This window comes from Passer domesticus, chromosome Z (assembly GCF_036417665.1).
Source record: "Passer domesticus isolate bPasDom1 chromosome Z, bPasDom1.hap1, whole genome shotgun sequence".
Taxonomy (NCBI): domain Eukaryota; kingdom Metazoa; phylum Chordata; class Aves; order Passeriformes; family Passeridae; genus Passer; species Passer domesticus.
Window position 1 is genome coordinate 21,068,203 of NC_087512.1, and position 26,475 is coordinate 21,094,677.

Sequence of the window (26,475 nt, forward strand, 5' to 3'; positions counted from 1 at the left end):
ACCCATATTTCAAACTGATAACTTATGTTTCTGAAAAATAGTAGGAAGATAAAAGAGCTGTGGGTTTATTACTCTGGTTGATCTCTGTTTAAAAATTGTGGTGGTTTGGAGAAGCTTGGCAGGTATAAAATGTTTTCTTTGCTTAGAGGTAAGGATCTAAGTATACTTGGTATTTGCAATGAGTTGGCACTGCTACCTAGGCTAAGGGTTAATTAAAATGTTTGATTTAGCTCTGGTTATTTGCTTTCACTGCTCTTCCTGAACCTTTTTGTGCACCACTAGCTGCCATAAAAACTTTCACAATAGAGAAGATTTATATTGTACATCTGTAGGTCAGTATGCTTGCTTTCTTCTGTTTGTCAAATGTTGATCAGATGGCTAGGAGGGAAAGGAATTGGGAATTGATGTTTTTAACTTGATTGAAGCGAGAATATTGTAATGTCTGTGTATTTAAGGTAGTGTTGGCATCACACATTTTTCTGTTGTAATGCTGTACTGGCAGCAGTATTTTCTGGTCACTAGAGATTAGCCAGATGTCGCATGCTGTATGACAGAACATACTTACCCAAATAATTGCGTTTTCAAATAACTTCGCTGAAATAAATGGGCAGGAGATCATTCTCCTTTTAAATGCCTTTATTAAGAAGAATCAGCTCAGGTGGGGAGAAATCGACGGGTTGCGCCCACGCCGCCGTTGCTTCCAGGCGTGGCACGGAGGAGAAGGGTGATGCAGCTTTGTCCGCTGGTCTGCAGACAGAGGTGGGGATTCCGTCCTCACTGGAGATTAGCAGATTCGGCCTTTTCGGTCCAACACCCCGGGTCGTCTCTTTAATCAACATCTTTTTAGGCTAGGGTGAGGAGCAGAAAGGATCCAAGCAGGTACTGGACTACGTTCCCATCCTTAGATGTCACTTAGGTCACTTAGTTCTATGTTGGCTCGTAGTTCTTAGGGGTTTTCCTGGAAAACTGCAAAATTCGGGGCACAATGCATTTCTCATCTGCACACTAGCTCTAATGCCACTCCCATTCTCCTCGTACCTGGAGGGTCTGTCCCGGTGTCCCTCCCTGGCAAGCATCAGGGTGACAATGGTTAATCACCAACCATTAACAGGTAATTGAAGAAGAACTCTTAACAATGAAACTAATTTAACAGCACTGGTTTGACTTGTTTTTAACTCTGCAACCTAAAAAAAAGATAGATAACTTTTTATTCATAACATATTCATAACAAGTGCTGAGACTTGTAGAATCATAGAGTATGCTGAGTTAGGAGGGACCTGTCAGGATTATCTAGTCCCAACTCCTGGCCCTGAACAGGACAAGAGTTATAGCATGTGCCTGAGGATCTTGTCCAAGCACATCTTAGACTCAGACAGGCTTGTTACTGTGACAGGGAGCCCTACAGAAATGGAACAACTTCTCAGAAAAAGAAAGTTGCTTGTGATCTGAATTATAATCATGTGAGGAGAGGCACTAGAAATTAAGGAAATGCCAAGTGAAGAGTTGTTGTATCAGCTCTACTTCTCTTGGCTTTAAGGGGCATTTTCTTGAATTACTTGTTACTTCTTCAGCCTGTAATGCTGGTTCATGTTTACATGGACTAGCTTACATGTCAAATTTTTATACCAGCTCTTGAAAGTGCACCAGAAATTTGGGTTGTTGCATTGAAACACTCTCTGCCGGTTGGCTCCTACATCTTAGCATTTGTAGCTTGGTCTTGCTTTATATGCTAGACAAGGTTTATGCCAGCCTAATTGGTTGCTGGCATTCCTGAATTTCTCAGCTGCTGTATTCAGCTGTGTACTAGAAAAATATAATGGAATACTGTTTCCAGAGAGCAAGAGGCAATTGTAAAAATGTAAATGCTTTATCTGGCGCTTCAATAACATGTAAATTTTTAGTAACACAAAGAAGTTTTAGGAACAAATTGTATGAGTACTTTGCCAGTTTAAATACTGTAGTAAATATTTTCTGGTCTGAATATTTTCTGCTTGGAGTCTTTGGAAGATCGACGTAACTTTTATTTTTGTTTTTGTATGTCAGTTTTTGTGGGTTTTTTTCAGCCCTGACTTTCTTGGCCGGGGAAGGGATGAAATCTGGCACAGAGATGGAAGATTTATTGTGATTCTTTTGTTACGGCATGCTGGCTTACTGTGTTTGTTAGAGAGTGGGGTATTTTCTCTTCATTCATCAGCCTGCTTTGATCTCTTCTCATTTGTTATGGCAAAGATGAAACCTTTTTAAAATATTACTTGTTCTCTGTTGAAAGTAACAGAGCACAGAAACACATAGTAGGACTTATATGGTGGCTCTGTTACTATTTGCAGGCTGAATAGTTGGTGACAGTGTCACAGGTTTCAGCTGCGAATAGTGGTTTTCTTAAAAAATTTAAAAATTTGGTAACATACTAAATATTATTGTAGTATTTATCAAATATGTTTCACTAAACAGATATTTTTTCATACATTGTTTTTTGTTGCATACAGGTAAAAGATATTATAAAAGAAAGGTCTTATAAAATATGGATTAGGCCCTGCTGCTTCAGCTAACAATAGTTTGCAAGTTCCCAGGCAAAGCATTCTTGGGAATGAGAGTTCATTAACACAACAAGCTATTTGTGGCTGAAAAACAAGGCTACCTGTAATACTAAGGGATCTGTCTCATGAGAATCAGTAGGAAAAGTATGTAGACTAATTAAAAATACAGAAGTTTGATAGATTTTCAAAATACCATGTACTGACGAATGAACTAAGTGTGAGTGTATTGTCATCCGATAAGATCCAACACAGTGCTTTCTGATAATCCTATAAAATACGACTATACAATAAAGATTGGGTTTTTCCTGCATGAAGAAAATGGAGTCTTGGCTGACTTATTACAACAGTTTTTCTTTTGATTCTGAATTGACAGCTGGGCCAGGCCCTAAAAAAGCAGCAAAAGATTATACCAATGTAAGCTTAAATTCCCAGTTCCCAGTGTTTTTGTGTCCATGCAGCCTGGTCTCAGCGCACTCTTTGCAGAAGAGGCAGGAGTGGCATTACTTCAGGAAGATAGCAGCTTCTGTTGCTACTTTGGTGAAGGACCAGACAGTTCATTGAAACAATTCTACAACAGTGTTTTTGCGCAAAATTAAGTCCCTAGAGATTATTAAATGCTGAAATATTAATGGAGAGGTGTATTCAGGATGGTGAGAATGGTACTCAGGAAGCCCAAAGGGCTTCTTTGTTCAGAAAAAGCATGGGTCAGGGAAATAAAAACAAGAGAATGCCAGAGGACAGAAACTAAGTGAAGCAAAAAGGGGAGGCTTTTTATTTAGAATGTTAAAAAACGACTTAACTTGCTTTAGTGTGGGAGCGACTGTTATGCTTTGGGCCAGGAGAAGAGTGGAGGTTGTAAATGCATGTGTAATGTGTGCTGCCGGTGAGGTGAGTGCTGCAGATGTGAAGGTGATGCTGCCCAGGGCTGCCAACTGCTCTGTGAACTCCTGAGTGCTGCACCTCACCTGAGCTGCAGCTAGTCTCTTCCTCCACTGTGAGACAGTACAGGGATTTGCTGTTACCTTCCGTGATGCTTCCCTGTAGTCTCCCTTCCTAGTAAATCTTAAATAGGTGTGAATGTTTAGGTAGCCTTTGTAATAGAAGAAATATTAAAAGTATACATTTGTTAATCTCACTGTTAGCTGAGATAATTTGGGATATCATTCAAGGTTTTTCTTTCTTTCTGTCCCTCTGCAGACCCTAGAAGGCTTAGACTAAAAATCTCTTATTTTTTGTTTTTGGAAAACTGTCAAATTGTGGCTGAAGTGGCTAAAACAAAAAGTTGAAGCAATCAACTGAGCAGAAAACTAAAGGGGATTTGTTGTGGCATGAATAGCTTTAGAAAGAAAAAAAAATGCAAGGCAGAGAAGGCTGAGACTGAAGCATGTATGCTGATGGTGCTGCATTTTACCTTGAGCAAGGTGCCCAGCAGCAGCAGCATATGCACAACTGCTCCGGGACGATCACTGATGCTTTGGGAGCTGCACATAATCCTAGGGGGTGGCTCGTGGCAGGTGGAGCAAAGGATTGCTTCTTCATAGTGTGGACTTCCTTGCAGGAGGGTGTGCAAGGAGCAGTTTCTTTGGATTCATGTTGCTTAGAAACCTCGGTTCTTGGTACTTGAGGGCAAAGCATGGATGTGAAATCAGTGTGCCACTTGTGTCTTGATCCTTTTGTGTCAGTGCATGGCTGTCCTGCTCTTCAAGTTGCTCTTCTGTACTGTGCTTAGGAAAGAGGCCATAAAAAATTGCAGTGCAGTATATATTTTAGAGAAGAATTCTTATTCCTATTGAAGATTTACTGGATTTGTCTTACTCTGCGGGGGCTTGCTTCCTTTGGGTCTTGCACTGGAGAAGTCAATGCAAAAGCATCTTAAGCTCAGCAGTCTTTGTAAGTAGCTCTTTCTAAAATAATGGTTTGTGTTGTTCCAGGCAGTTTAATTTTAGTTGGACTACCACCTGATTGTTGCCTCTAAAAAATGAGTATCAGAACACAATTTCAAAGGGCTTAATTTCAGCGTTGAGATGTCTGATGTTCTATCAGCCTAGAAGGGGGGACAAACAAGCCTTTGTGAAATGCACCTAAGAGGCCTTTAGCACATGTGGGAATCTTCTGGTATTGGAATTATCTGTTCTCAGGGAGAGAGAGTCTAAGTGATGTGGCTTTTCTGAGACGTCCTGTTTACTTACCACTCAATTTTCTGTTCACTTTGCTTTTCACTTGGGTGCTGACTGTCCCATTAGAGTCTCTACTGGAGGATCAGGTCTGAGCCACTTCACACTGTGTGGCTTACCATCACCTTCTATTTATCACCTAATTTTTTTCAACCATCTTCTTCCTACCTCTCTCTATATGACTAAGTGCAGGGATGAAAATACATTCTGGAAATTTTTTCCACCAGTTAATAAATGATCACCTTGTGTTTCCTTTCTAGGCCGAATTCACCAAGCTATGGTAACATCTCTAAATGAAGATAATGAAAGTGTAACTGTTGAATGGATTGAAAATGGGGATACTAAAGGGAAAGAGGTAAGCTTATTTATTTAGGACTTAAAAAAACCCCCCTGTAATCTATGTGAATATTACTTGAAATTTGTGCTGGAAACAAAAATGAGACATACATCTTAATTTACTCCATGATTCTTTGCTTACAGACTTGTTTTGTGCAGAAAGTGTTGAGCACATTGTTTTCTGTAGTAAATATGAATTCCTGAGCTCTGTGTCATATCTTTTAGGCAGTTGTTTTCCTCTGTTGATTTTGAACCAAGCTACAAATGCTGGCTTTGTTATCCAGTTTTTACAAGTAGAAAAATCAAATTTTTAAGAGGGAGAATGATACACAATTCAGACAGGAAACTACAAGGAGAGCTAAACTAGAAATTTTCTCATGTTTGTATTCTTGAGGAATTTAACTGCCAGTTTGTTTGCTTATTCACTTATTTTTGGCAGCAATTTTCCAGCCTTGCTTTCCTTATGAAACTGCGTCTTTTTGTGTAACATTTTCCTACCACATTTTCCTTTAAATTTTGGACCATGTTAGCCAGTTTCATTTTGGAGAAGCATATCAGAAATAATTGCACTTTACAGGGTTTTGTGCAAACACAGGGAAAAAAAAGTCTTGAAAATGTCCTGGAGATTTCATCAGCTGAAGACACAGAGAATCTATACAGCACTGAGGTCTTTGAAAGCTTCAGCAAAGAGAAATAGAAGTCTATAGAGACCAAAGCTCATCAGCATTTGTACAAAATCATATTTTTAAGATCCCGTCCCTCTTCCCTTACATTTTACAGCAGTTTGACTGTCAGTAATACTTTTAAAGAAAAAACCCCATGATAAATTCAACATGGTTTTAGCTATGGTTTTTTTTTTTTGACCTTTACAATTTATTTCTTTTGCACTGTCTGGGAAATTTAAGATAACAGATCTTCTTTTTATGTTCCAGAATGTCTTATATATTTTGGAGTAATTGTCAAATTACCATAGTAATACTAGCTATTTCTCTTTTAGTTTGATCACCTTACAAAATTTTATTATCTACTGGTTATTTTTAATTCATCCCTTTACTGAATGATGTGTTTTCAAATAATACAAGGACCAAAGATTCATCTATTTTTATTGAACAGAAAAGAATTCAGATCTTAGCATGAACAAATTGTGGGGTAAAACCACTTAATATAATTACTGTTTATTGTCAAACATAACAGGGGATAAAGAGAGGATTTATGTCAAGTGACATTAATGTGTTTTATGCTCTTTTTCACAGATTGATTTAGAGAGCATATTTTCACTTAACCCAGATCTTGCACCTGATGAAGATATTGAGCCTAGCCCAGAGACACTACCACCCCCTGCTTCATCGGCCAAAGTAAACAAAATTGTGAAGGTTGGTAATATCTATGCAATATGTTCTTGGTAACTTTACAGTAGCTCTATACATGATGTTATGCTAGAGTTTTTAACTTAACTTCTGTGTTTGTGTTGTTATTTCATAACACTGTTCTTTTCTTTTTCCTGTGGTGAATAGGGATTTCTAAATTATTTTAAGAGGAGCTTTGGCAGAGAGAGAAATGGGAACTAATGTTGGTATACTGAATGTCTTAATGAAGGATAAAGAAAATATTTTTGAGTTTTCTGAAACATTACAGAGAGTTCAATCAGCCTTCACCCCTTCACTTTTCCTGCTGGTATTTGCAATCAAATCTCCTTTGTTGATACTGTGTTATTTTTATTCACTGGAAAGAAGCAAGAGGTGGGGCTGCAGTTTGTGCTTTCAATAATTTGGTGATCAAATAAGAGAGACTTCTTTCTTTATAGAGTCGACGAACTGTGTTACCATCTAAGAATGACCCTCCTGCCAGAGATAATAGAGGTAAAAGTTATCTCTTTCCATTTTAATGAAGGAAAAAATATGGTAATATTTTAACCTCCTGTTTATCTAGTATTCCTTAATAGTTTGCATTTCTCATTTGGTATGTAGGCCTCTGACATGTAAAAGATATGGTATATAATTTCTAAAATTATTCCTATGTATATTTAGGAATTCATACTATAAAAATAATATTTATATGCAAATTTAAGCAATATATAATTATAAAAGTTAAGCTGCAGTAACTGATAGTGCAAAAATTTGAATATAATTAATTATGAAATGGTAAAGCATGCATGGACTTTTCATATGCAAGTGTCCTCAGCTTATTTGAAGGTTTCAATATACACTAAGTAGTGTGCTTTGAATTCTTAAGATTTTCAAATTTTTAACTATTTTTGTTAGGAACCTGTTGTTTTGTAGCAGTCTGTGTGTGAACAGTCATAAGAATATAAGTATACTTAAGTCCTACAGACTTTTTTATCACTCTACAGTTAATAGTGAAAAAAGCTGAAAAAAAATCACTGAAATATCACAGGAGAATAGGTGAAAAGTATGTATTGGAGGAATACAGATATCATGCATCTACAACTTGTGGAAGAATAGTTACTGCTTACTGTTTTCATTTCCTCCCCTATGTTGAACTTAACTGACTTGTAATGATGATGATGATGATGATGATTCTTCTTCCAAACATTAATCTACTAACATTTCTTCAGACTAGATTCCAGTCCAGCTGTTTAAACTTGGAAAACAAGTAGGTTTGCAAGTAATCAGACTTTTCTGATGTGGACCACTTTTGCCTTCTGCCACTTGGCTCGGGGTATTAAGCAGATTGAAAATACAAGAGTGTTTTGAGGTTTTTTCCCTATTTATTGTGGTTTAAATAAGAGATGTCTTACTGATGGAGTATCCTCACATCCATACATTTTGTCATTTGTAGTAAATTATCTGTTTAATATGAAGTAGCCCTGTAACCTGTACTTTAATGGGTACCTTGCCTCTTACCATTCACTGTTGGCCTAAATATTTTTCTTTTTGGCCTTATAATTTAGGTTTTCTCAGCACACTGTCTTATTTTATCTAATCAATTGATATTGTAAGCTAGATCTCCTATGATGTGTGGAACGATGGCATTTATCTTGTCCATTCTATTCAAAACTTGTTTCTGTAGTTGTTTCCGTGTTGTACAGTGTGCTGGCCTTTGCTGGAGTCTCATGTCTGGCTACTGATCAAAACTGATACCTTCACTTCAGTACTCTTCTGACACACTCTGCTGGAAGTGTGCAGGAAATGGGCCAGCTGAAGCAGAGCTGGTCGGAGCAACTATTTGAAATACAATTTAAAACATTCAGCTCTGTCACACAGGCTTGCATGCTCACCACTCCCACTGCATTCACTGGAAAAAGACATCACAGCATTTTCAGAAGCTGGCATTCTTAGCACATATACATATGGTTGATGCTTTGTGTGAGTTGATGCAAATTTTGACTCCATGTTTCAGAAGGCTGATTTATTATATTATGATATATATTATATTAAAATGATACATTAAAACTATAGTAAAAGAATAGAGAGAAAAGGATTTATCAGAAGACTAGAAAAAACAGGAATGGAATGATAACAAAGGCTTGTGACTCCCAGAGAGTCCGAGCCAGCTGACTGTGGCCATTAATTAGAAACAACTAACATGCACCAATCACAGATGCACCTGTTAGTAAACAATGTCCAGACCACATTCCACAGCCATCATATAGTTAATTGTTTACATTTCTTTTCTGAGGCTTCTCAGCTAGAATAGGAGAAAAATCCTAGCAAAGGATTTTTCATAAAATATCATGGCTACATATAAAATCAATGCATAAGACGTGTTGATTGTATCTGTATCCCTTCTGGTATAGAGGCAAAAAGACTTGTTTCTTCCATTTACAGATTGTGCTGCACTTCACTGGCCCTAATTTCTTTTGCTTTGCTCCTCTGGTGATCATCGGCTTAATGGGGTTGGGGCATTTTGTACGGTCTAGAGAATGTGAAACAGCAGGGCTTCTTTTTTTCTTACTAGTTTTCTGGGTATAATTACAGTATAAATAAAATTGAAGCACTTTATGCTTCAGGACTGCATATCTCCAAGAAAATGATTCATTCTGTGCATACAGTAAGTGTGCATAGATGCGGCATTGGTACTTAATCATGTTGTACAGCACTAGGATGAAAAAGTCTGCATACCAGATATTTTTATTAATAGACTTTCCATGAGTATGGCTCCTCCCATCCACAGTAAATTATTGTGTTTAGAAAGTGGCCTCATTTTATCTCATCTTAACAAAGCATTTCAGAAATGGGTAGAAAGGTTATTTCTCCATGTCCAGATGAGCTTTTTGCTTTTCCTTTGCAGTGGTTGGTTCTGCACGTGCACGACCTACTCAGCTTCCCGAGCAGTCTTCCTCCTCTCAACAGAATGGTAGTGTTTCAGATATATCTCCAGTTCAAGCTGCAAAAAAGGAATTTGGACCCCCTTGTATGTAAACCGTGTATCAAGGACTCATTCATTTTGGGCATTACATGTACATTCTCTTGGATTATGTTGTTATTCATAAATGACAAATGATCTACATGTTCAGTTGTCTGTGAGCTTCCTTGAGGAGCTATTCAGAAAGCTGTGGCTAAACATATGTGTTTTTTTGTCATAATTTTTCTAGTATTTGGAATTTGTTTTTCCTTTGTTTTCTTTTAAGCATGGTGGTATTGTTTAGCACTTTTTTTCCCCAAATTTTTTAAAATTTGTCTGGGCTTACTTTTAATTCAAACCAAGAGATCACATGTATCTGTCCACATATTTTTTCAAGATCATATATTTTTGTTTCTGTAATTATTGTCCCATTCCCATGGCATTTTTGTAATAAATTTTATGCATTTTAGAAATTTAAATATCATAATGATTCTATACTAATCAGATTTGCTTGAAAATCTAGTTGATAATTGATGCATTCTAATTATTGATACATTAATTTAATTGAAGTTTGCAGTGTAAATATGGAAAGTATTTTTAAATTGCATCTTTTTCTTTAAGCACGTAGAAAATCTAACTGTGTAAAAGAGGTTGAAAAATTGCAAGAGAAGCGTGAAAAAAGAAGGTTACAGCAGCAGGAACTTAGAGAAAAGAGAGCTCAGGTCAGTATTTTTAGCTCAACTGAAAAATCATACATCAGCAAGAGAAATCTGTTTCTTCAGTCTTTAATAATTTTTATTAACTGTGATAATCTTGAAATTAAGTGTCAAATTTGTCAAGATTTGACAAATATTTTGTTGTTTGGTAGGATTACTCTTGTAACTACTACTTTAGATGGTTTTCCCCCTCATTTTCCTCCTACAGAAATCATTACTTTCAATTGCTGTCTTATGCATGTTCTTTAGAGAACAACTACTGATCATAGCTATTTCTTACGGAGAATGTATTTTTGACAATAACCAGCCTTTTGACTTTCAGAGAGGTCTGTTATTCTATGGGAGGCAATACAACATTATGATAAATTGTTCATTATAATCTTTGATGCTTTATAGATCTATTTGAGGCTCAAGTTTTAACAGTGACTTCTAATGTTTCTTTCTTTAAATTAGTCTGTACATTTGTAATTTCATCATGCAAGCAACTTGCTAGCCAGTTGTTAGAAACTTGTGTAAAATGAATGAAGTTGCTAATGCTTTGAGAAAAATCTCCGAGTATGAAATAATTTTCTGTCACAATGGTGTAAAAGCTTTAGCAAAGCTAGGAGTGTAATCTTGTTGGCAGCTGTGTGCGTATGTGTTAGTTTCTAAAGAGATAGTACCAGTCTGCTGCTGACCTGAGAATTACCACCATCGAGTAAATCATTCATACAATTTACTTTTCATGGTTTAATGATGTTTCCAAGTTGACCTAAAATCACCTATGTTAAATTTGTGTTTTATAATTTACATCTGTTTACACAAAACATTATTATCTCTTTATGTGTGAGGAATGACCATTTTTAGCTTTATATATTAAAATACTTTGAAGTGGTGTTACTTGTAAAATTTTATTGCTCCTGTGAACATTCCTCTTGCATCTCAGTCTTAAACTTTTGTGTGGGGAAATTGTTGGGAAATGCAGCAATAATTCACCAAGCACTGACTTCTAGTATGCAAGACCGTTAAACAGGGCTTGAAGAATATTAGGTAAATCCTTTCTCCATGAAAAACAATACTCTTTTCTGAATGTTATAGAGAAACATTTTGTGAAGACTTACTGTCAGTAGTTTTAAGTTCAGTGTAGTGAGAGTGAATGACATCAAGGTACAGTCAGCTTTTGATCATTACGACATAGTTTTTTCTGAGGTGAGGATTGGATGTGTCACAAGTGCAAAGAATGAGCTGGCTCCCTTTCAGTTTAGTAACCCAAATCCAGTGCTTTCTGAGTGCCTACACTGTGCCCATAGCCAGCTGGGATTCAGAAATTTTATATCAAGTGGGGATAGTCATGCAAAACTTAGTAGGGTCTGAGCACCAGAGCTGGCTATATTTGGCATCAGCAGCATGTCCTGAAGTGTTGTGAAAAAGGTATGTGCAGGGAGAAATGACGGGAAGGTGTTTAATCAGTTTTGCAGAAAACAGGGTAGGCTCAGGCTCGGCTTATTGGTGCTCCATGTGTGGCCTCTTACATGTCCATTCACTCTGGTATTGATTGCTCCAGGTTTAAGGATGGGTTATCTTCTGTGCCTGTGTCGGGGGGCCAGCTATCCTGGCTGTTTTGACTGCCTTGCTTGTGGGGTGGGGTGAGGACCAAAAAAGGACTTTGCTGTGTAAGTGCTGCCCAGGAGTAGCTAAAACATCCATGTATTTTCAGCACTGTTTCCAGTGCAAATCCAAAACAGAGCTGCATACCACATTCTTCCATGGGGAAGATTAACTCTATCCCAGCCAAAACCATCACAGCCTGGAGTATCCTTGGGATTACTTCTGCTTTGCTGAGGGTCTGGGAAGAATTTACAATGCCTCCAAATATATGTGTAAATTAACACAGGACCAATAGTTAGGACCAAGCTACTTTAACTGGCTTGTATCCAGCAGGATTATGTTTAGAGCAACTGGGGTTCCTGCACTGTCCTCTGAGGTGTGTGTTGTACTTGTCTAGTGGAGTATCTGTGCATCTGTAAGAGTGCCATACCTTAGCTACATCAGAGTGGAAAAAGGCATTAAACTTATATTAACCTTGCAAGAGACATTTCTGGTGTTTTGCAGAAAAGAAAGATTTCAGTTAATGAGTATTTTTTCCAGAGATAATTAATTAAGGCCTTTTCTGGAAACAAAAAGTATAGTAGAATTTCTATTGCTTACTCTTTCCTAGGATGTTGATGCTACAAACCCAAATTATGAAATTATGTGTATGATAAGAGATTTCAGGGGAAGTTTGGATTATAGACCACTGACAACTGCAGATCCTGTAAGTATGCCAGCAACATGGAAATATCTTATCCTTCTGTGTTTTGCTGTGTGTTTTCATTTTTTTCCCACGTATACTTCCACCTGTTAATGCAAAAAAAGTGTATTTTAATATATATTAATATTTAATATAACATGGGTTTATTTTTCCAGTAACTTGTTGATACTGAAATGAGTAGGTTTTGGAAGTCCTACTTTACTAAACTATTATTAAATTATTTAAATATCTTTTTACTATTAAATAATGGCAGTTTATACTAACTACTCACTCAGCCTTTGTATGGTAAATTTTCCTGGGATGCTAAGGGATATGCACACAAAACCATGAAACTTATTTGAAGAACTGTCTTCAACATAATGATTACTATTTGATCTTTGAAGGTGATGTAGTTTTTTGGTTTGCCGCCAAGTCAGAGGAGTGGAATCCTTAAATGATCAAGACTCAAATTTTGTGGAAATCAGAAAATGTGACAATTTCTGTCAGTAACATATTTACCCATTAAAACTAGATTTGCTTGCATAGTCCAATGGTACCTGTTGATCTATTTGATTAGATCACTGTCTGTGGGGAGTTTTGTTAATATATGGTTCTCCCTTTTGGGTTCTTGGCTACTGTGCAGGCACAAGGGGTTTTTATATGTTCAGATGACTCACTGTCTTGGAAATTTCTCTTTGGTTAAATAATCAACCAATCATTTAATCTGAAAAGAGAAGTCAAATAAAGTTAAATACTTTGTAACTGGAATTGGGATATAGTTCACTGAAAGATTTTTCTTTGCAGATTGATGAGCACAGGATTTGTGTTTGTGTGCGGAAACGACCACTCAATAAGAAAGGTATGTTTGTTGAAGATTTTGTTCATTTGTTTATCTGAAAAGTTGCTTCTGATAGTAATATTATTTGTGTTAAACAACTCTAGAAATACTGATCAAAGGTGAAGCTCTTATATTAGACAATATGTGTGATGAACCTAGAAAATTCATAGACTTGTCATAAACTGGGGAGAAAAATAGTTTACCTGCCACAATGTTATGTATTAGGAGCTACATAATTATGTATTATTTATGAGGCACAGGAAGAGTGCGATTTTTTCCCCAAGGTCATCTAGGATGTATTTAGTTGATTTGGAAATGAATTCTACTGTGATCTCTTCACTATTGTCACATTGTATTAGGATCACTGTTATTTTGAAGTATCCTTCAAGTGATCTCCTGAGCAGAGAGTTACACAGTGAAAACTCATACATTTCATACATTTTTGTATATATATTTATATTTCTGAGTGATCTTGAATCAGACATCAAGGAGGTATCTTATGACACAGTTGTTGCCTGAGCTTGTCCAAGACACTCACAAGGCTAGTGGACTGCAGGCAAACAGAAGACTTGTGCACCCTGGAGTTGTTGCTCAGGGCTGGCAAAGTTACTCTGGAGCATATCAAATGCCACTAAAAAATGTTAGGTAATAAAAGAACTCCTTAATGACTTTTCTTTTATGTGATGAGTGTTTAAACTATTTTTCTTACTGCCTGCTCATCAGAATAGAGTCTGTATTCAATAAAAAACCAAAACCAAACCACAAAAAACTGTTCAGCTTTCAATTCTAGTTTAATTGAAATTTTAACTTCCTAGGAAGCTCTTTTACTTTCAGTGGGAATTTAGGAACACAAATGCTTACTGGATTGCAGCCTGTCTGAATCCAGTGCTGCAAGGTGTTTCTTTCCTTCTCTTTCTCTTATATTTTGTTCAGCTGAAGGACTCAAAAGAGCATCAGTCTGCTGCTGACACAACATGGGATGCCATTTATTGTTTTTGTTCTGTCAGAAGTACACATTTAGGATTATCTGAAGCATACCCAGAGGAAAATGGGAGAAAAGTGTTCCCTTTCCCATACATAGGTTGATAGCAGTATATTGTTAGATTTTTGTCTTGTTTATCCCTTTCACATTGCTGCTTTGATTTTTTCTTTTCATTTTTACTTTTGCTGTTGGGAAAAATGTGATTTTCTACCTGTGCTGGACATGAAATCACAGTAAATGAAAACAAGTTGTTATGGGACATGAGTTGGGATTCAGAAGTAGGATTCTATTTTGTGAAATCTAATTAGTGGTATTAGTGGTTGGGAGGTATTAAAAAAGTAGATCAGAGGTGTTTGTAGAAATATGGATATCTAAGTAAAAATGAGGTTGATGCTTAAAGCTGTTCTGCATTTTTAAGAATAAACAGTAGTAAAAAATATTTTAACTAAATAATCTATGTAGGGATGATAATCTAGTACCCACATGATACAATCTCCTGAAAACACTCAGTTCACAAGAAACAGTATTATTAAAAAATAGGGAAGTATAAAAGAGTTAAAGATGCTAGACTGTAATCCTATGATCAGAAAAAATAAAAGTAATTTGTCATCTCAAAAATGCAGAATTATCACCAAAAACATTAAGTATTCTCAGCATCAGTTGTTCTGTGGATTGACAGGAAGTAGGTGTTCAGTGACACTTTGAGATATTAGTTCAGTGACATGTGTTTATAATTCTGAAATGTATGATGAGTTTCAGAGACATTATTCCAAATTTTTGTCAGCAGAGAATGCAGGTTCCCATACCAAATAGATGGGAGGAAGTAAATGTCTTACTCCAATCAATTTTTTAAGAAAAATCCTCTTCTGATTGGTTAAACTAAAAGGTTTTTACTGCAAAGAATTGTCCATCATACATTTCTTTTTGTTCGCTGTTCCTTACTTTTTATCTGTGATTGCTGCAGAATAATTGCATTTCATTTTATTGCAGTGCAGTTGAAAAATTCATTCTACATTGCCTGGAATGTGTGTTTCCATTGGTGTCTAATGTAGTGCAGTGGTAACCATTGTACTGTTTGATCAGGATGTTTAATTCATGAAAAGGTTTCTATCTGGTTATATAAAGTCACATCAAATTCTTGAACTGCATCCCTTAAGAAATTTTACAAAGAAATGCAAGTAGGACACATTAGTGAATCCTGGCTGTATACACAAAGGGTCTTTATTTTTGTGCATACTATGGATCACTGGATTCTCTATTTTGCTGATTCATATACCATACATCAATTAGCAGTAAATTGCAGTGTGGTGTAGTAATTATGATCTAGGATCTCACTGTTGAAGTCACAGTGATAGGAAGGATTACTATAATTTTCAGCTTATTCTGCTTACAAGATAATCTTTAGAAAGGATTTTACTTTAGAGGAATTATATATTAAAGATATGTACTATAGATTCCAGGAGGAATGCACAAATGAAAATGTTTCTGAGGGATGAAAGCAAAATTTAAAGAAAATATCAAGATAAAATTTTAAAATACAATGTGTTATCACAAAGAGGTTAATTTCTTTGTGTTTTCAAGTTTGACAGTCTAAGCAATATAGTACTACCATCTACTTTTTCCACTAGAGAAGATATTTATAAAAACTCAAAGGATATGGCAGTGAGCTGTAGAAGACTATATAATCACTGAGGAATAAGACCTGAAGTCCATGAAAAGTGTTAGAGAAGGCATAACAAGTTACAATGATAGTGCTGTAATTAATGTTCATAGTCTTTAGTCTAAACAGCTTTGTACCTCCCTTTAATTTCTAGCAATTGGTAGGATAGGGTGACTAGACTTGCAAAATGAAATCTCTTGCTTAGCAGATTAGTATCTAGGCATCAGAAGCCCAAATCCATTGCAGTGTTGTTACTTGGAGGAGCTGTGTTATCTGAGATGTTATGAGAGTGTGAACAATGGGAAAATGTAAAAAATAATGATGTATTGTTAGTTAAATATATATTTCACTTATTTTATAGAAACTTTAATGAAAGACCTTGATGTAATAACAATTCCTAGTAAAGATGTTGTGATGGTACATGAACCAAAACAAAAGGTGGATTTAACAAGGTACCTAGAAAACCAAACTTTTCGTTTTGATTATGCCTTTGATGACACGGCTCCTAATGAAATGGTTTACAGGTATGTGTATATGCTTTTTTTTGGTGAATCTTTTTTCTCATGTTTTTTTCCATACTAATAACTGTTACACTTACACTGGTCTTAGACTTTATTCCTATTCTCTGTGTTACCAGATGGTATATTGCTACCTCCATTCTTTTACCTGTTTACTTTTGTTTAAACTCTTTATCCCTAATTTTTCACCTGCAATGTCATTTGCACCTCTGTTGATCTCAGTCCTACTCTCAGTCCTCCTCCAAGCCCTGCTGCATTCCAGGCTCTAGCAAATATCACCTGCCTCCTCAGCTGCTGATTACTTGAGCTATGTAATCAGTTCTCCATTTGCTTCCAGGTTATTGTCTTATTATTAAGTGTGTGTTTCTCAGCACCTGAGAAACCTGAGTCATGGCTTTTGGTTATCAGGAATCCTAAAGGAAAAGGAGAGCCCTAGACCAAAGAGCTTGCAGTCTGAATACAGGATAATTAAGAGATGGAAACCAATCAGTAGAGGGTGAGAAAAGAGTACAAATAAAGTGAGACAGTGTATATTGTAGTATTGCCGAGATGCCTGAGCTAACTTATCTTCTGGAAGCAATCTGGCTGATCTAATGTGGAAGTGTATAGAGCTAAGTTCATCTTGCTGAAAATGCCAAATCTTTCTAATTTAAAAACAAACAGCAGCAAAGACCCATATTTTCTTTTAAGCCAAAGATGTTTGGATCTCCATTTTGTTCTTTGCTCTTCTGTTTCAGTTCCACTGTTGGTATGGAATAATTCAATACACAGCATTTTTAAAAGCATGTTCAGAAGTAGGTATTTCCCTTGAACAAGTCACTAAATAAAGTACATACGGTAGTGGGCAAGGTTAGATGCTGACATAATATTGGTCAGAATCTTAGCATGCATCTAAATAACTATGAAACTTTTTGCAGGAAATGTTGGTATTAAAAAGGGATTTGGTGAAGATATAATTTTTCTTATGTTTGGCTGCCATAGTCTTAAAAAGTATTGACAGAGAAATATCTTATTTCTTGTTTTTAATCCACAACTAGAAAGTTAAGGTTAGGATCATGCCCCGATTGATAGTGGATAGTGGAATAATTCTTAAAAGGTTGTGAAAATAAACACTTCTATCTTATGCTTGTTATAATTAGAGAAGGGGGTGAAAGGAAAATCTTATAAAACTAATACTAACAAAAGAGTTGTGTCCTTGGAGATTTCTGTCTTTGTTGGTTGTCTGCTGGCAGCATCTTTCCTTTCCTTGATGCTAAAGAGCTGTGGGAGAGCCAGCTGGTTGACGATGCATGAAGTAATTATCTTGCTTGACAATCCATTCTTCTAATCTCCTTTCTTCCTTTATTTATCTGTGTGAACATGGTGTTTAATGTGAGGGTGGTTTTGGTATACAATGTTGATGAGTTTTGTACTCAGTTTTTTCAGAGTTTTTATTAGTTATGAAATGCATTAATGGCAATATAGGAATATGTTTTAAGATTATTGTATTCAAACTGAAACAGTACATCTCTAGTCTTTCTTCTTCTCCCTCATAATGATCATTACTTGAAGGGCAATCTGTTTTAAGGTCTTCCATAATAACAGAAATAAGAGCAAGATAGGTGTCATCAGGTGCTCTCATCAGAGCCTCAGGATCATACTGAGGAAAAAAATATTGTGTCAAGATGTTCCAGTTTTCTCCAATAAGCTAAATTTGGTGTGTATCTATGCTGAAAAAATGTTCAGTCCAAGGCAGAAAGGTACCTATTCTATTATTATTACTTCTACTACCATTATTATTACCATTATTACTATTGTTATTATTTTGTTTAACCTGTATTTTAAGTATTTTTAATTCACAAATCACAACACAGAGTTGCAAATCTTTGTTAATATTAAAAAACATTCACTAGTTGGAATGGTTATGCCATATGAGTTTTAAAGAAGAACCAGTTCAGGTTTCTGAAAGACTAGGATTGCAAATAAAATTTCTAGTAAAAGTAAAGTTGGACTCTTTAACATAGTCTCATTTGGAGCTGTGTAAACCTTTATGAAAACCTTTAAAGATATATTTGTATTTTTTCTTACTTTAAAATAGATATATATAAGTCCCTTTTTAATAAATCAGCGAAATAAACAGTTTCAAATCCAATCAAACAGAAGTAATGGAGTGTGCTTCTAAGGTGAATAGACTTTGTGAATTTTTCAATTTTTATATATAGAAAGAACAAACATCGAAATATGGGAATGTCATCTTGAGAAGACAGAAGGCATATACTTAGAAAAAGCAAAGCAAGAAAGACTAAGGCTGTTCAGGAATAATTTGGTGTATTCTTGATGAAAATTAATGATTCAACTAGATGTAGATTCTTTACATAACCCTGTGTTGCTGCTGAATGGCTCAGTTTTGCCCAAATTATTTTTGTAAGTGATCTTGTGTTTGAAAGCAGAATGAAAGAAGGTTGTAGCATCTCAGTATTTCTGTAGTTAATATTTTCCTGTATTGGTTACTACTAGGTTATTTATTTGTAAATAACTGGAAAAAGTTTACAACGAGTTTTGCAGAGAGAATCATCTCCACATGTAACTCTCCATCAGTTTACCCTTTGCTTTTGGAGTTTACAATGAAATAATGGTGATAAGCAGCTGAAGTACGAGCAGTAACTCTGTGTTTCTTAAAATAAAATCAATTATCTAAAAAAAGAAATGATACTTCAAATAATACTTTTGACATAGCAGATAGTACCTCTTAGATAAGTAAATTTTTTCGTTCTTAAAAGCTTGTTTATCCATTGTCTTGAGCCCTTTCTTAACGTATGCATGTTGTCAAAAACTGTCAAAAACTGAGATGTGCAATGTTGTTTTGACCTCTTGTTTTTCAAATTTCATCTTGGAAGTTGATTTGCAGAGGAAAATAACTACAGAAGAAATTTACTATTGATAAAACTCCTATCTGCTACACTGTCGTACTTTAATCTCATCTTATTCTGGCGTGTTCAGGGAGCTCCTGACTCTGTTTAGTAAACTGTGGGGTGTTGGATCATTAAAACAAGGAAATCACTGTTTTAGGGTTTAAAGAAGGATATTGTTGTTGCAAAACAAATGAGAGAGATCTTGTAGCTTGTGATGGTTTGGAAAATTTGAATACCTTAGAGCCTGTATTACTTCAGAAATTAATGTATAAATGTCCTTTGACCTGTCAAGGTACAGGATCAATTTTATCACTTCTGCCTTTAGCATTTTAATTTTGCTTAGGGTAGTGGCATCTTAAAGTACTCCAGTTTTTTAAGTACAGATTTTTTGCATTTAAGGTTTACAGCTCGACCACTAGTGGAGACCATATTTGAAAGGGGAATGGCCACTTGTTTTGCATATGGACAAACAGGCAGTGGGAAAACCCATGTAAGTAGTTCTTCTACAAGTCAACAACACTCTTTTTTTACATGAGACATTTACATGAGTTCTAATAAATAAGAAATGTGTAAGCTACAGTTCTGTGATTTTTATGATGCTCTTCTTTTTTGTCTTTGCTTTTTTTTTTTTTTTTTTTTAATTTAGACTATGGGTGGTGACTTTTCAGGAAAGAACCAAGATTGTTCTAAAGGCATATATGCACTAGCAGGTGAGACTTCATTGATCATCTTTGATCAGTTGGCTTTGGGCAGATCAGTTGAGATCAATAAATTTTCTACTCTTTGTCATACAAATATAACAGTTTACTTACTTTGCATTGCCGTGGAGCTTTGGTAACATCAAAACTTGTCCCTAGATAGGTGTCCTTTACACAGTAATGTAAATATGGACTACTAAACAAAAATGCAGTAACAGATTTAAGTTTATTTAAGTTTATCATTTTGGGGTCTTCTGCATCTTCCAGTGTAATGTGGCAGTTTAGATTGCGTTGTTCTAGGCTTGGTTAATTGACCCTGTCATTCTTGCAAAATGCCTTGTGCTGTAAAATAGACTGTTACACATTAATGAATCTTCACTAAATAAAAACACACGATGAGATTTCTTTTTATTCTGGAAATGTATTCACAGCTCGAGATGTCTTTTTAATGCTAAAGAAGCCAAACTATAAGAAGTTAGAACTTCAAGTGTATGCAACATTTTTTGAGATCTACAGTGGTAAGGTAAGTACCTGGTCTTTTTCTAAGAAAGAAGGAGTTTCTCAAAAATTTTACAGTTTTGAGCTGATCCCATAAAAGATTTTTTCCCCTCTTTGTATTAAAAGCTCTATTTCAAAGAAATTTTACATTTTCCTTCCAATCGTGTATTTCCATTGAATGTCTTGCATTATTTGAAAGGGAATTGGAAACAAGATTTTTTTTAAAACTCCTCTTTTTAACTGTTCTGTTTTCCTCCTTCCCTAAGGTTTTTGACTTGTTGAACAGGAAGACAAAATTAAGAGTGTTAGAAGATGGTAAACAGCAAGTCCAAGTGGTGGGATTACAGGAGCGAGAAGTCAAATGTGTTGAAGATGTTCTTAAGCTTATTGAAGTAGGCAACAGCTGCAGGTATCTTCTATAGCTTACACCAGTTTTTCATAGTATATTGAAAAATCAGAAGATTTTTTCGGGGTGTCTTTGTAGTGATGCCTTTCCACATGGAAGTGCATTTTTGATTATGTTGTCTGCAAATAAAGAATCTACCTATATTTTAAATAGAGACGTTTAGAGTTTCCCTGTCTCCTAGAGAGAAATAACTGATTGTTCAAGAAGATGTGAATTGCATGCATTATGTAAGCAGCTTACTGACTTAAATTCACATAATTCAAAAACTGGAATGCTGCCAGGTTCTTCATCTGTAAAAGGCCTTGATGCATACTGGCAGAGGTTAAGCACAATTTTTTTTTTTTTTTAAGACTTCAGCTTCATTGTTTTTAAAATTAGCCTTGAGCATGGACTGCTGCATGATAAGATAAAAATGCCATCAGCATTTTTCATGTAAGCTCTCTGATAATCTGAAATATATGAAGATCTGATTTTATAAGGGAGGCAAAATGTTACATTTCCATTCAAGGAGATGGAAGAAAAGGCATAACTGTACAGTGTATAGCCAGTTATTAGTGTTCTATGTCTAGTGCCCACAAGAGTGCTAGACATTCTGTCAACATGGAAGAAAATATGGGAATCTGCCCTGAAAACTTACTTCATTGTGAGGTTAGTGTTTAACATGATGGTCCTCTACTGGTTAATGTCTTTCTCTGCTTGTCTCTTGTTTAAAGGACATCTGGCCAGACATCTGCAAATGCGCACTCATCTCGAAGCCATGCAGTGTTTCAGATTATTCTCAGAAGGAAAGGGAAATTGCATGGTAAATTTTCTCTGATTGATTTGGCTGGCAATGAAAGAGGAGCAGATACTTCGAGTGCAGATAGGCAGACGCGACTGGAAGGTGCAGAAATTAACAAGAGCCTTTTAGCACTCAAGGTAACTGATATGTTTCTATTGCCTTGAAGTAGGTGAAAGCCTACATATAACAGCAATGACAAGTAAAATTAGTGTGTTTGCAGGTTTTGCTTGTCTACATTGTCTATTGACAGGTAAAAACCAATTTATTAATTTTTCCTCTACACGCAAGAGGGAACACTTAGTAAGTCCCAAGTAGAAACAATGCAGAAACATGGTGCTATCAATTTACCTGTAGTTTTTGTAAAATAAAATCAAAACACAGCAAAACAACCAACCAACCAACTGAAAAACAAAACAAAACACCTAAACAAACAAGAAAACACCCCAAAAAATGAAGTTCACTGAAAGTCCCCATTGGTTGAATGGTTGAATTTATATATATTTCTGATATTATATATCTGATATATACCTAAATATATATATGTACCTAAAATAGGAAGGCAAATGACTTCGGTACTCAAGATATGAAATACTAACAAGAAGTACTCTTACTGATCTCACTATTTATTTATTTTTTAAAATAAAAATAATTCTATACTGACAACATATTTACTGCTGTTATATTGACTAAAGCAAAACAACAGCAGCATGTCCAGAAAAAATTAGCAAATAATTAAAATAAACCTTGAAAGGTGAAATCCATTTTTGTCAACCTTTCTTCATAGCAAATTGTCTGATACAGTCACTTACTTATTTTCATACATCCAATAGAGGACATATAAACACAGCTAAGAAATACTACTTAAATATTCATCTGTGTTTTTTGTTTGATGTTTTATAGTGATTAAAAGAGGCTCAGTGTAAATAGGGGAAGTAATTTTTTTATTTCAATCTGGAGAAATGGTAGTTTTGAATGTCTTAGAATTTGTCTCTGGTTTTGGTTAGTTTTGCTTAGATTTACTACTCTCAGCACCAACAGTGGTTTTATATAAAAAAATCTGAACCCCAAGATCTGTGTGGTTACCTTTTTATTCCCAGTATAAACTCAGGAGAAGAATGGTATCTGACTAAACAGATCTCACAACACACCATAAAATAGTGATCTATAATGTGTCATTACAAAATTATATGGCATGTTGAAAAATTGGAAGTAGCGATTCCAAAACTGGTCTATTCTGCTTTAACATCAAAGTAAGCAATGCAGGGACCATTGGGTTGATGCTACTACTCATTTCCAAATGTAACTGAATAAAGCTATTTTGTTTTGAGGGTTTGGTTTAAGGGGTTTTTTTTCAGTTTATTTATTTTATACTGGATGGTGCTCATATAGCATATTTGGTTAATTTTTATACAACTTTTCTTTTTAATTATAACAAAATGTTCTGCTGCTGCTGTACTAGTGATTTTCATCCAAATTATTCAGGGAAGGGGGAAATAAAAATAAATGGACATCTTGCAGGGATCTAAAAGGTGGTACAAAGCCATAAACCTTTCTCAATTACATGTTTGCTGTTTTTCATCTATCCAAAAACATTACACAACCTTTTCCATTTGTATTTAGAAGCCATGAACTTACTTTCAAGTTTTAGTTAAACTAATACATTCTGACAAAGTGGTCTTTGTTGATAATCCAAGATTTGCTCTTTCCATCTGGATATCAGTCCTGTCTTAACCTGCTCATGATTTTGGCACAGGAATTTGTTTCTGTAATGTCTCTACCTGGGAGTAGTGTTGTCATTTTTTAACCTGGTTTTCAGAGATGTAATGAAAACAAAACATAATTTAAAACTTCGTTACAAATTTAGAAGCTGATGATGTCCTTCTATAATCTTTTACTAGTAAGGAGATAATCCAAATCTAGTTTTGCAGGAGTAAGCAAACTAAAAATCATTATAGTAAATTAAAATTAAAAACTTGGTGATTACCATATCAGCAATTCAATATAGGATATATCTGCAGCTGGAGGATTAGTTGAACTTCTGTAGAATTATTCACGTAATACAAAGGCTATTCCATCTATTAGTGGGGCTAAAAGCAAAGCTCTAATTTGAAATACATTTAAAGTTTGGTTTGCTGTAGAAGTTCTGTGTGTAGATGCTTTAAAAATGTAAGCACCAAGGAAGCCTTGCATCTGAAGAGATGTCTGTTAAGGAAAACACAGAGTCTGGAATTAATTAGTCAAAATATTATGATTCCAACAATACAACAATTTAAAATTAAAATTGCTTTGCATAGGAAAACTTATTACACAGTATTAGAGACTGGACAGAAGTGATGGTTAGATTAATGGTGTCCTGGTGTCACTGTTGTACTTAGTTGCTGCTATATCTTTTGTAGCAATTTTGTAATATTTACATCTATACAGTATTGCTCACTGGAACCCAGTCAGTGGCAAGTATTAGTGTAGCCCCTTGCCTCTGTGCATGGAAAAGAAGATTTTTGTTTACATAAAGACTGTTTTAAAACAGGGAATGGCTTAATGTTTCCAAATGCCAAGTAGAGAGCTTGCTTCCAGTAGAGAGCTATGCCTACTTGGTTTGTGACCTGTGGAGGCTTTCAGAAAGTTTGTTTTCTTCTAAGCTGTAAAGAAAGACAGTGGTAAAATCAAAGTCAAAGCCACTGCTTTTAACTGATGCAGTTAACCCATGTCCCTGCCCGTACTGTTGCTGCTGGCAGAGGTTGTAGCTCATTCAGGCTTTTGTAGCTGATACACAGGAATAACTGTTAGCCTGAACATTTCCCATCAACACTGTTTAGTTTTGTTGTTGGGTACAATCGATGTAAACAATTTGGATGACATTGAGACAGGTTTTAGGCTTATAATCCTTTTAAAATTCTTTCCTCTGTACTGAGCTTAATGAGAAGTGGAAGCCTAACACTTATTGAGTCCAAGCTTTTAGCAGTACATTTTAATGATATTTTTGGGAGAATGCATCAAATATAAGGCATGTATTTTCTGATTCTGAATTGCATTTTTATTACCTTTATTTCACCTGTGATAAAGAATCTCTTTGTTCTTTCAGGAGTGCATTAGAGCCTTAGGCCGAAATAAACCTCACACACCCTTCAGAGCAAGTAAACTTACTCAGGTGCTAAGAGATTCATTCATTGGAGAAAACTCACGTACCTGTATGGTAAGTTGATTTGTTAATTGTTAACTGTTCTAACAATTACAAAGAGAAAAGACACTGCAAATTTAGGCTTTTATGTTTAAAATTGTTTGCACGCTACTGGTAGTGTGTTGGACTTGCATTTACTTACTAATTGACATTTTATGTGAAGGGGGGTTTCAAAAGAGACATTTCTCAATGGTTTCGATTGAATATTAGGAGAAATTTCTTCACCAAAGGAGTTGTCAAGCATTGGAACCAGCGGCTCAGGGAAAGTGGTCTAGTCTCAATCCTCAGCAGAGATCTTTAAAAAGATGCATAGATGTGGTAGTTAGGGACATGCTGGTGGGCTTAGTTGGGTTAATGGTGGGACTAAATTACTTAGAGGTCTTTTCCAGCCCAAGGGGTTCTGTGATTCTGTGATTTTAGATAATTTGTTCCCTTCTCACTTTTTTATTGACCTTTCTTATTGCTGGTTCTAGTTTTCTAACTAGGCTGGCAGCTAGAAACACTTTCACCTTGGGAAATTTGTTTGGTTTTTTTTAGCAGTGTCTTAATTATAAAAGAGTCTTGTTTGTTTTGCCGAATTCTGGAAAAGAGGGTGTAGACTGGAAATAGTGATGAGTTGTAGTTTTTAAAATGACAAAGATTAAACCAAAAGTTGGTATCAAGCTCGTCAGAATATGCGTCATGTTTTTGAAGGGGAAGTTGTTGGGATAGATGGGATGAATAGCTGTTGTAAATATATAAAATATATATAAGAATATATAAATATAATATAGAACATAAATCAAAATTATTGTAAACATTATAAACTATTATAAATATATAAGTATATATAAATATGTAAATAATTGTTGAATAGCTGTAGTGTGCATTTTTTCCAGTCTAAAAAACAGAATTCTTCTGACAGATGAGTGAAAGGACAGATAGAAGTCCTGGTGTCCAGTTGTTTAATTCGTGCATCTGTAACATTTCTGTTTATGAGAATGTGAACTTTCTGCAGTATATACTGATTACTAGGGTTATTTGTGTTGGTTACTTTTCACAGGCTCCTTTGAATTAATTAGTCTAGAGGCCAGAGAAGTCTGCAGGCCACAATGTGTAAACCATGGTCTTTACCTTAAACCATGGTCTTCCCTTTAGCTGTTAGGTAGTTCTAATTCGAAAATGGTGGTAAAATAACATTTTTATTAACCATTTTTCCTTCGGTTCTTTAATGAAACAACAGGATAGTTTTCTTTCCTAGTGAGACATACTTGGGCAAGCTGAAGATGTTCCTGCTCACTGCATGGGAATTGAACTAAATGACCTTTAGAGGTCTCTTCCAACTCAAATCATTGTATGACGCTGTAACTTCATGAATTCCATGCAAGATTAGATAGCTAGATGGTACAATTCTAGCAGGTGTATCCACACTGCTGAAAGAGGTTTGAAAAATTAGCCTGTTGGAAACTCTCTGCACATCAAATAATTAACCTTTGTCAATATTTCATGGAAGTTCTTAAATAATAAAAAGAATCCCCTCTGAAAGTGGAAATATGCTTGAACTATTTTTTTTTTAATTTTCTCATTCATATAACTATAGTTCACAATTAAGCTTAAGAAACCTCTTTGAGGACAAGATACTGCCTTCAAATTCATTCTTCTGCTTTTTTCTTAGTAGTAGTACCACTTGTGACATTCTGTGACCATTG

The 26,475-nt window shown here is 35.4% G+C and overlaps 1 protein-coding gene across 4 annotated transcripts in view; it reads left to right on the forward strand.

The window, feature by feature from the left end:
* Positions 1 to 26,475, forward strand: part of KIF2A (kinesin family member 2A) — a 59,677-nt gene that overhangs the window by 19,381 nt on the left and 13,821 nt on the right. For 2 of the 4 annotated variants that reach the window (XM_064404433.1, XM_064404434.1), the window contains exons 2-15: positions 4,972 to 5,066; positions 6,301 to 6,420; positions 6,852 to 6,906; positions 9,299 to 9,421; positions 9,974 to 10,074; positions 12,266 to 12,361; positions 13,142 to 13,196; positions 16,179 to 16,341; positions 19,626 to 19,716; positions 19,873 to 19,936; positions 20,356 to 20,447; positions 20,689 to 20,831; positions 21,542 to 21,746; positions 24,692 to 24,802. In XM_064404433.1, coding sequence (XP_064260503.1) covers positions 4,972 to 5,066; positions 6,301 to 6,420; positions 6,852 to 6,906; positions 9,299 to 9,421; positions 9,974 to 10,074; positions 12,266 to 12,361; positions 13,142 to 13,196; positions 16,179 to 16,341; positions 19,626 to 19,716; positions 19,873 to 19,936; positions 20,356 to 20,447; positions 20,689 to 20,831; positions 21,542 to 21,746; positions 24,692 to 24,802 — 1,514 coding nt within the window. Of the gene's footprint in view, positions 1 to 4,971; positions 5,067 to 6,300; positions 6,421 to 6,851; positions 6,907 to 9,298; positions 9,422 to 9,973; positions 10,075 to 12,265; positions 12,362 to 13,141; positions 13,197 to 16,178; positions 16,342 to 19,625; positions 19,717 to 19,872; positions 19,937 to 20,355; positions 20,448 to 20,688; positions 20,832 to 21,541; positions 21,747 to 24,691; positions 24,803 to 26,475 lie in introns of those variants that run through there. The other 2 variants (XM_064404435.1, XM_064404432.1) reach the window with 1 other exon arrangement.